The sequence below is a fragment of the Cryptomeria japonica genome, chromosome 5 (genome assembly GCF_030272615.1).
Source record: "Cryptomeria japonica chromosome 5, Sugi_1.0, whole genome shotgun sequence".
Classification (NCBI taxonomy): Eukaryota; Viridiplantae; Streptophyta; class Pinopsida; order Cupressales; family Cupressaceae; genus Cryptomeria; species Cryptomeria japonica.
The window spans coordinates 383,985,949-383,997,623 of NC_081409.1; the positions used below are offsets into that span (position 1 = coordinate 383,985,949).

The following is an 11,675-nucleotide window of genomic DNA, read 5'->3' on the forward strand; positions in this document are numbered from 1 at the left end:
GGAATCCTTTAAAGAGAAATCAATTCCTTACTTGCAGGCCGATGCCCAAACCAAGCGATAATCCATTTCCCGCGGCATAAAATTACAGTCCTCAGAGACATCAGCGTACGACGATTCTCATTTTAAGAATAAATTGTCCATTTCCCGTTACTTATGACGGACAATTTCTGCCCCAAATTTGTTATTTTATCATTTGCAGTATTGTCCACATGATAAAAATTATACTGTACTGTATCAGGGTTTGTGAAATTAATGATGGTCGCCATGGAACAAAAACTGGAATTTGAGCACTGAGGGAGGATTTCATGTACAATTTACAATTTAGATCCATGACTTGTAACTTCTATTGATATTAATTTTACTATATACTCAGCCAGCCTTTGATAGCATAGGTAGCTATTTAAAGTTTATATCAGTCCACGTAATTTATATCAGTCCATGGAGCAATATGACTAAACCCTTGGTAGAAAATGAGAAAGCCGCGCGCCGTTCTGGCACTGTATGCTGCTGCTTAGCTCTTGACCGGCCAAAACGTGAGCTATGTAGTACGTTGAGATAGCGAGGGTTTGAGCAAGGGCTTAAGAGAAAGCCACGTCTTCCGCTCTGGTCACATGGCGGAGCCTGCTAGGTTGCGGGCGGAAAGACGTTCTCCTTCGGATTTGGTGTGAGGAAGGGCGGATGAGCGCAGAGAGTGCTTTCTTCATCCATTGTCCTCCTTCCACACTGCCGATTCTTACCAGCGAGTTCTTCATGGCCGATCTTCGCATGTGTAGCTGAGAATTTGGAGAGGCGGAGGAAGGACAATTTCTATGAAGATTGCAACGAAACGCACCTGTATGATTGCTAGGCGAACACAGGCACATCTTCCTCGCTGGAGCGGACGGAACAGGCCTTCTCTGCCCGGCTTTGGGCGAAACCACACGGACAGGGGAACGGGCGTGAAGATTTCTCTTTGGCGAAGCGGATCTCGCCAAATCGAATTTCACAGGTGAAGAACGGCAACGTTTAGGGGACAAAGAAGTATGCAAATTGAAAGAAGGAGAGGAGGAAGAGTAGAAATGGCGGTTGGGGGATTGGGAGCGGTGAAGGGTTAAGCAGGTGAGAGGCAGAACAGGGGCGCTGGATCTAGACTTTGTAGAAGCCATTGATTTTTGCTGTGTGTCAAACCGAGGAGAGCTGATTGCCTCAATATATAGCCCTTTTTGTCTTAGCCGGCGAGAACTATTCTACTCTTGACTTCCTGGCTTGACGGAGAAACCGGGAGACCCGGTTATCGATTAGAGTAGAATTCTTATTTCCCGCCCACCGTCGTTGAGCTGCAAACCCGTCTACCGGCGTTATCACTTTTTGGTGGCTCCACAGTTACCCGGTCACACTTGTTATTTCTTGAAGATCAATTCGAATATCATATTGTGTTGTATTCATATGGGGAAATAGATATAATTCGAACTTTTCTTGTGACGAGATAGCAATGTTTGTGTCGACTGAAAAATGATGGTTTTTTTTTTTTTAAGGGTTGATTTAGCAATTTAATTTTCGAAAATAGACGAGTCTTTATTTTGCTAAAGTTGATGGGAATCTCTACCTCATCTTCAAAAACATTCAAACCAAGAGCACATTGACTAATGATTCTATATATATAATTACTTGGGTTTGAAAGTTTCAAAAGGAAAAGCCTATCTTTTATAGATGCACATGATCATTAATTTATTTTGTGTAAGTGAAAAAATAAATGTTTCAATATTAACATTTTATTTTTAATTATTATGTTATTTTTAAAAAAAAAAATTATAATAATAAATAATATGTTAAATATTGTTTTAGGAAGGGGTGAAAAAAAAAATGTAAACTTCCAAGTATTATATAATTGCATTTATTTTCCCCTCCCCAAATCATGTGTATTTGGGAGGTGATTGGTGAACAATCTTGTGCTTGGATAGAGCTATTGTGACTTTAATATTTTGAAATGACTATAATAGGAGTTGCTCCCATGACAACACTATCTATCAAAATAATTATAATAACACGTTAAATAAATCTTTAAAACTTATTAAAATTAAGAGAAATATTGTACAGCTTGAGTTGGCCTAGTGGTTGAGAACTTGTTCTCTTGAAAGAGAGGTCACAAGTTCAAATCCCTCAAGGGGGTAAGGTATGTACACTTCATCGGCTTTGGCCCATTACAAAAAAAAAAAAAAAAAAGAGAGAAATACAAAGTTGAGATCCTATAAGAAACAAAAACAAATAAAGTAAAGAGAAGTGGAGAGGAATTATGTTTGAATCAAAGGCTAACGTGTTATTAGCAGTGAGAGACTTAATTTTTATGATCACCGACCAATAATTATTTATAGGCTGACTTTAATTGACTCGCCACTCTTCTAATTGAAGAGTCGTCCTCCTTCTTTAATTGACTCACCACTCTTCTAATTGAAAAGTTGTCCTCCTTGTGAAGGAGGACAACTCATATGTAGGGGCACGATGCACATATAAATGCACAAGGCAACTTCATTCTTTGATATCGAATTCATTCACTCAATCAGATCGCTCTCCTTCACTTAGCATTCATACTTCAGCAGTTCATATTTACTTATAGCAGTTTGATTCTTATATCGAGGAGGTCGATATATATTATAAAGTGGTGCTATTATTATAGTTGCAAATTGTCTATGTGAGTGGCCTCATAATTCACTTTGTGTTGGTCATATTGTAATTGAATTATTTCAATATATATAAGAGATATTGTTGCAACATTTTTTTCTCTTTCAAGTAGGAGGGTTTTCCTAGGGTATATTGTTGTGTTAATTGTTCAAATATTATTTGACTTCTTCTTAATCTAATTATGATCATAAAAAATAACATGGTATCAGAGCGGGTTTAAGAAAGATCGTGATTAGAATTGATTAAGCATCAACTCTCATTTGTTCTTCTCATTCTTAAAAGTGCATCTATCCTAGCATCAAAAATGGTGAACGGACTCAAGGTCGAAGATAGACTTGATGGTGCCTCTAACTTCACCTCTTGGAAGTTTAGAGTTCTAATTGCACTAGAAGAGAATGATATTGTTGAATTTGTGGAGAGGGAAGTGCCTGAACCCGATGATGAGAATGAGAAAACTCAATGGAGAAAGAATGGCACAAAGGCCAAGAAGATTTTGATTGATTCTATAAAGGATCACCTTGTGCCTATTATATCCAAGTTGAAGACGACTAAAGAGATGTTCAAGTCTTTGGAGGGATTATATGAGATCAATAATACCAGTAGAGCTCTTGCATTAACGCAACATCTACATCAAATCAAGATGGCTAAAGGAGATTCAGTCATCTCCTTCTTCATGAAGATCACTGAATTGAAGGGCCAACTATATGCTATTGGTGATATAGTTGAAGATAGAGACTTAGTGATGTTGACTCTCAATGGTCTTCCTCATTCTCGGGAACCCTTTATCCAAGGCATTAGTGGAAGATCTAAGATACCAAAGTTTGATCGCCTTAGGGCTGATTGTATTCAAGAAGAATCTAGATTGGTTGCAAGAGGGATTGATCAAAGCTCCCACAATGAAGACACTCATGTACTTGCCACTCAAACTTCAAAGAAGAAAGGAAGAGAAGGGAGAAGAGGAAATTTTAAGAGGAATAGAGACAGGAAATCAAATGTCGCTCCTAATTCAAAGAAGAAGAGAAATCTCTCTCAAATTCAATGCTTCAGATGTGACATGTATGGTCAATATGCTCGAGATTTCTCTACAAGACCAAATCAACATGCTTCTATGGCGGATGTTGGTGAATTATCTCTTCAAAGGGAGATGTTGGTGAATTATCTCTTCAAAGGGAATCTAGAGACAACAAAGAAGGGTTTATATTCATTTATGTTCTATCAAGCAATGATCCAACTGACAGAAACACATGGTTGATTGATAGTGGTGCTTCTCAACACATTACAGGATATAGAGAGAATCTTTCAAATTTGGTGGAAAGAGAAACCAACCTTCAAGTCATAATCAGAGACGATGCTTTCTATTCAGTGGAAGGTGCTGGAAACACTTCTCTTCACCTAGATTCAGGCATTCCTCTTCACTTGAGTGATGTATTGTTCGTACCAGGCATCAAGAGGAACCTTATATCAATTTTAGCTTTAGGGGATAAAGGATATCAAGTTGCATCTTCAGAAGGGAAAGTTCTTTCCTGGATAAGGAACTCCAACATCAAAATAGCTAAGGTGATTGGTGTTCGTTGAGAATCTTTATAAACTTTCCACTAGCCCAGTTCAGACATTACTGCATGATTCTTGCAGTTTGAGTGAGCTATGGCATAGGAGACATTACTGCATGATTCTTCCACTTCGAGTGATCTATGCATGATTACTTCAAAGCTCTTCCATCCATGCAGAAGATGGTTACAGGCCTTCTAAAACTTAGTTAGGAGCATGATGGTATTTGTAAAGGATGTGCAATGGGTAAGAATTCTAAAGGTACTTTTCACAGTAGTGAAAGTAGATCAAAATGTATTTTAGATCTTGTTCATTTTGATTTGTGTGGACCAATGTATGTGGCATCCTTGAGTGGTTTTTGGTATTATGTAATTTTTATTGATGGCTACTCTAAAAAGACTTGGATTTATTTCTTGAAATCAAAAGAATCTAAAGAAGTGCTTGAAAAATTCAAAGAATTCAAGGCACAAGTAAAAAATTTGTTTGGGAAAAGGATCAAGGTTTTGAGATTTAACAATGGAGGAGAATACACCTCTCGAGGCTTCCATAAATTTTGTATTGAGGTAGGAATTAAGAGGGAGTTTTGTGTTCCTTACAATCCTCAGCAAAATGGAGTTGCAGAAAGGAAGAATAGATCTATAGTTGAGGCAAACAAAGCCACGATCCATGATCAAGATCTACAAACCTTCCTTTGGGTAGAAGCATACAAAATTGTAGTCAACGTGCAGAATCGAAGCCGTCATCGAATATTGGAAAATGTGACTCCTGAAAAAGCATTTATAGGTATGAGACCTGAGGTTAGTCATTTGAGAATCTTTGGTTGTCGTGTTTATATTCATGTTCCTAAAGACAAAAAAACTAAGTTAGAACCATCTGGCAAGAAAGAAATATTTGTGGGTTACAATGAATCTTCAAAAGCCTACATGATTTATATTCCAAGACAGAAACAGATAGATATCAACAGTGATGTGTTTTTTGAAGAAGATGTTGCATTCAAAAGATCCAAAGGTTCACACATGGAGATAGATAATGAAGAACATGAGACTCCTCAAGACATGGACGTTGATCATACTCCTAAGATTTAGAGGGAGTCTACTGATCCAGTAGAGGCCATTGATCCAGTTGAGCCCTTGGAACCTACTGATGGTCCAAGAGACATTGTCATAGGTTGAAAGAGACCTCTATGGGCTAGACAGACTATGCAAGAGGAAAAACAGTATGCAGCTTCTCTAGGCACCTTTAGAGAAAGCAAGAGACCTCAAAGGTTTCCAGGATATGTGGCATTGATGAGTCACATCATTGATTCTGAGCCTTCCACTATTGAGGAAGATTCAAGTCAGCATATATGGAGATATGTTATGGATGAATAATATCAATCTATTATCAAGAATGATGTTTCAGACATTGTTCTAAGACTTTGAAGGAAAATCAGTTGTATCTCCCAAATGGATTTTCAAGATCAAGCATGTAGCTGATGGAAGTACTGAGAAGTACAAAGCAAGATTTGTAGCTAGAGGATTCTTTCAGAAAGAGGGAATAGATTATGAGGAGAAATTTTCTCTATTTGCTCATTATACATCCATGAAGACTATTATTGCCATTGCAACAACAAAGAAATGGAAGCTTCATCAGATGGACATGAAGACAACATTTCTTAATGGTGTGATTGAAAAGGATGTACACATTGAGAAACCTGATGGCTTTGTGATTCATGGGAAGGAGTCTCATGTTTGTAGACTAAAGAAGGATTTGTATAGCCTTAAGGAGGCTCCTTGTACTTGGTATGAGAGGATTGATTGATATTTGATGGGCTTGGGGTTCTTCAAGAATGATGCAGATTCAAATATCTACTTCAAGGATTGGAGGTATGGCCAAGGCCCAATGAAATCATTCTAAGTCAAGGGAAATACACCATTGATATCTTAAAGATATTTGGGATGATGGACTGCAAATCCATGTCTACACCTATGGAAACAAATTTGAAGAAGTTGAGTGAGTCTACAACTAGTTCAGATTTAGTAGATCCTACCATATATAGATAGTTGATTTTTTCATTAATGTATCTAGTCAATACTAGACTTGACATTTGTTATGCAGTAAGTGCTCTCAGTTAGTTTATGTGTGAGCCAAGAAACATTCATCTAGTTGGAGAAAAACATATCTTGAGGTACTTGCGTGGCACAGTAGGATATGGTATATATATATATATATATATATATATATATATATATATATATATATATATATATATATATATATATATATATATATATATATAGTAATAAGTCTATAGATATATGGAAATGAATGTGAATTTATATTATGAACAAATATATATAAATACATATATGCATATGTAAGGGAAATATATAAATGTATGTATGTATGTATGTATATATTTATGTATTTATGTGTAAGTATATAATAATATAAATTATTGCATTTTGAATATATCAAATTTATTATTTAAAACACATGCATATAAATCTACATATAAGTATACCTATATGTATGTATTTACGTACACACACACACACACAAATGTATATACATACAAATATATACACATATATATGTGTGTGTGTGTATGTATATATATGTACATACATATATATGTGTGTGTGTGTGTGTGTGTGTGTGTGTGTGTACATGTGCATATATACATATATGTATATGTATATATATATATGTACATATGTTTATGTCTATGTATATGTACATGTACACGTACATGTGTGTGTGTGTGTGTACATATATATATGTATGTGTTCATATTGTTGCAAATGTGATTTTGATGATTATGATTAGTTGTCATTGATGTCAATATATAGCCTTGGTGTTGGTGATCCAGAAGTTGTGTTCCTAGAATCCTTTGGTGCTCTGGAAGATATGTTTCAATTGATATTCAATGTGGATTGATTGAGTTGATGGTGATTGGGATTTGGATATGGTGTTGATCAATTGTGTTCATGAGTATCTCGGTTCCATTCTTATTTTTGTTGTATAGGGCAATGATTTTTGGGTCCGGATTAATTCTAGAATTAAAGAATGAGTATCAACATTGGTGTAGCATGTGAGTCATGATTTGGGTTTGGAATTTGTAATGGATGTAACATGTTGATCTGACCAATGATGTGTGTTGTGATATCCAGTCTACTTCTCATTCCTTCCCACCACTAGAATATTTAGTGTTGGCCTATATTTAGATCTTTGTCTTGGCCAACTTAGAATATTATGTTTCTCAAAGAGAGTATATATATGAGGATGATCTAAATGAGTTAGTGTGGCATTCTGTGGAAGATATGCAAGATTTAAAAGGAAAGATCTGATTGTTGATGATATGCGAAGTGTGTTAGTATTGAGGCACCAAAAGCATTCTAGTATTGTAGATTGTGTTGCAGTAGTGGATTATCTTTCTTTCTTTCTTCCTTCGGTGGTGATCCTTTTTCTAGGCAGTGAGCCCTCCCGTAGTGAGCATTCCAGTAGTGAGCCACCCTTTGTAAAAATCATCTTAACCTATGTTATATATTGAGAACTAACATTCTCTATGGTTTTTCCCTTCTTGGGGTTTCCAAGTCATATCTGGTGTTCATTGTGTGATCTATGTTGTGTATGTGCTTGCATGTTATATCTGCATTTATTAATTTCGTTGATTGCTCTGAATATGTAATAGAAGTGATGAAATTGATTTAAGTTGACAACTGAATCACCCCCACCTCTCAGTTTCTTGGATATTTAACAATTGGTATCAAAGATTTGGTTCCTTAGAGAAGAGTTTAACCACTTAAGGTAAATCCTGATCCAATGGCACATAAACTTACTATTCCTATCTTTGAAGGATCTGACTATAGCATTACAAAAGTGAAGATGAGAGGTTACCTGATCTCCTTGGGCTATAACACTTGGAAAGCAATGGAAACTAAGTATGTTCAATCGACAAATGGTCTTACCACTCCAAATGAGATTCAATCTTATGAATAGAATGAAAAGGCAAGGTATGCTATCCTTAGTGCTTTATTAAAGACTAAATTGACAAAGGTTATTTCATTGAGTACTTTTTATGAGGTTTGGGAAAAGTTGAGAGATATCTATGAAGGAAATGACAAAGTTAAATTATCAAAGAAGCTAATAGCTAAGCGCAGATATGAGAACTTGAAAATGGAAGAATGAGAAGATATAACAAGCTATTTTTAGAAGGTTGGCAATACAGTAAATGAAATCAGAGAACTTGGCAGCACCTTGAAAAATGAATAAATAATTGAGAATATTTTGATGTCCCTACCAGAAAGCTACAGTAACAAGATCTCTACTATTAAAGAAACTGATGATCCAAAGAAGATTACTAGGGAGCAACTTTATGGTACTTTATCTGCATTTGAGATAAGGAAGTTTGGAAAAGTCAAAGCTAAATCCGAGTCTGCCTTTAAAGCCTCTGAGGAAGATCCAAAAGATGAAATTTCAGATGACATGGAAGCAAACTTTGTAAGGAAACCGAAGAAAGACACCGACAAATAAAAAATTATGTTACATCTTATATGCTTTAGGTGTGGGAAGATTGGTCATATAGCTACTGGATGTCTAAAAAAAGGATCAATACAAAAGTCTAGAGAAGGTAAAGGGAAGTTTAATAAGAGGACCTACTATGTTAAAGATGATGTTGGTATTTCAAATGATGAGTCTGTTAGGATAACCAGTGAACAACTGAGAGGAGGGGTTGAATAAGTTGTTAACAAATTATATCAATTAATCTACTTAATAACCTTTAACCAGATTAAGTATCAGTAAAGCAAAAACAGATACCGATAAACAATACAACTTAACAATTAAATAGATAATCAATGTAAAGTAACCATACCACATAACACCATGATTTGTACGTGGAAAACCCGAAAAGGGAAAAACCATGGTGGGAAGCCTACCCACAGTCAGATGATACTTCTACAGAAAGTATGTGATACAATGAGGGGCCTACACATGTAGGAAGGCATACTACCTAGAGCATACTGATCATTAGAAAAGAGTCTCACTGACTATAGAGAGGTTAAAACCACCTCAAGATAATTGGACAACAATCCGGAGTAATGAACTGCCAAAGATAGCATCTACCATGCCTGATTATAGTCCCGGTTAAGCTCAATACCGGAGGCTTTTGACCTCTTCCTTAATCCCAATTTGATCACCTATGATCGACCAAATCTCCTTTGCATATGATATTACATTCCAAGACCACAAATATCTTTTCACATTTCCATCCTATGATCTACAATGAGATCTTACATTATTTTATATCAACCCTAAGGCCTAAACCAATTAGGTTGGCTTCCTAAAAGATATTACTATTGGCATGTGATGAAGCGGTGATAGTGTATGTTGTCATTGATGTCAATATATGTTCAAGCAAGTGAACCGGTATGCACCATTATGAATATTGGAAGTGGTTATGGTCAATTGGGATGGAGTGGACTGGTGTCGGGGTTCACTAAGTGTGACTACCGGTTGGTAGTATATTCAGCTCTAGGGTTTTTGGTTTGGCTTATGCGATGCACCCGATAGTGTCTTGTGAACAACAAGGATAAGGATTAGGATACCATGTCAATTATGTGCATGTGAAGGATTTCCTTGAGGATATTGCATGTGAAGATCGAATGCAGTGAATGCCTATCTTGGGAATGCGCAATGTTCTAAGCGGTGTGTGAAGTGCGTGTGATGGGTTACTGATTTCCAGATGCGGTGAAGATTGGACAATGCAGAATGACTTGAGATCTATTTTAGATCGTTTCACTCTATGCAAAATGTTTGGATGGTCGGGATTGGACTGCTTGTAATTGTTAACCTAAAATGTTTAGGGTTTAGGGTTTATGCTACCGACTTAATTGTTGTCTATAAGGTTGATGATGTTTGTGTTGGCAAATGTTGTGTTTGTGTCCACATGTTGAGATACTTGCAAAACCAGAGTGTGGAATCTACAGAGTGTGATTGCAGAGGAGAGGAGCTAAAAAGGATCTGCTTTAGCAAGTAGTGTTGTTATCAGATGAAAGATTTACCTGTTGACTTGTAACCATTTCAACAGAAGGAAAATCCCTTGACTGGGTAGCTTTAACAAGCTTGTTGCAAATCCTCTAACCAGGTGACTCAAGTTCATTCAGTTCTTTAAATCCTCTAGCGAGGTAACCTTTAACAGGGTTTATAGCCATCCCTTAATCGGGTGATCCCCAACAGGATTGGTTCCTAACAGAACCTTATTGTAAAGTCTTTAACCGGACTAGGCTCCTAACAGAGTGGACTTCAAAAGAGTTCAAAACAAGCTTGTGGGTATTCATTCCCACTGTGATTTTTCCCATTTGGGTTTCCACATGAAAAATCTGTGTGTTATGGGTTGTGAGTTTTCATGTGATGATTGAGTAGTTTTTGATTAAAGTTGAATATGCATGTAGTGTTAAATGATTGTGGTATTATTGATGCAACTCATGCATGACTAAACTGGTAAAGTAGCTATTAAGATCTGAAATCTATTGAATGCTATTTTAAGTACTTTTGGTTAATCAATTTAGCTGTCTGAAGCATTTCTGTTTAACCGATATTGCTATGGTTAAGACAGTGCTATAGACAATCAGTTATCTGTGTTAAGAGAGTGTCAAAATATTGAAGCAAGTTTTTTGTCTGTACTGATTCACCCCCCCTCTCAGTACCGATTAGGATATTAATTGTTCATCATTATTCATCAATTGGTATCAAAGCAACTATAGGTCCTCAATGATATAAGCTTAACCGCTTGAGGTAAAAGATCCTTCTTTAATGATGAAGAGGGAAGGTCCTAAGTTCAATAGGGATAACTTCAAAATATGGAAGGACAAAATGAAGATTTATATCAAGATTTTGGGCCCTCAACACTGGAGCTATGTTGAGAATGTCTATACAATCCCCACTGGCACTTTGATCGATGATTAGAAAAGAGAGATTCAAGAAAATGGGCAAGTCATGGAAGCCCTTATTAGCAGCCTGTCTGATATTGAGTTCATTGATGTACAAGATAAGGACAATCCTAAGGATGTATGGGACACACTAGAAACCATTTATGGCGGTGATGAGCATGTCAAGCAAGCTAAGGAAGAAAGCCTCAGAGGAAAATTTGAAGACACGAGGATGGTTGAAGGAGAGACCATTCAACAATATGGCATAAGGATCAAGACTATGGTTGGAGATATCAAGAGCATTGGTGGAACAACTGATGATGCCACCATTGTCAGTAAAGTTTTGAGATCATTGTTACCGGTCTATGCAATCAGGGTTGCCACTATTCAAGAGTTAAGGTCTATTGACAAGACAAAGGTATCTCTAGACTCTATCATTGCAAAGATGACTGCATATGAATTGAATAGCTATGATGGTAGTGTTCAGAAGATAGAGTCAGCCTTTAGAGTGTTTGTTTTCTCCTCACCAACAAGAAAAGGAAAAGAAGTCAACACCAG

The 11,675-nt window shown here is 36.5% G+C and overlaps 1 protein-coding gene across 1 annotated transcript; it reads right to left on the reverse strand.

The window, feature by feature from the left end:
• Positions 1–578: 578 nt before the first annotated feature.
• On the reverse strand, positions 579–1,145 carry LOC131054129 (uncharacterized). The gene has a single exon (XM_057988587.2). It carries the CDS (start codon positions 1,143–1,145, stop codon positions 579–581), a length of 567 nt encoding a protein of 188 aa, XP_057844570.2.
• Between the last annotated feature and the right edge of the window lie 10,530 nt (positions 1,146–11,675).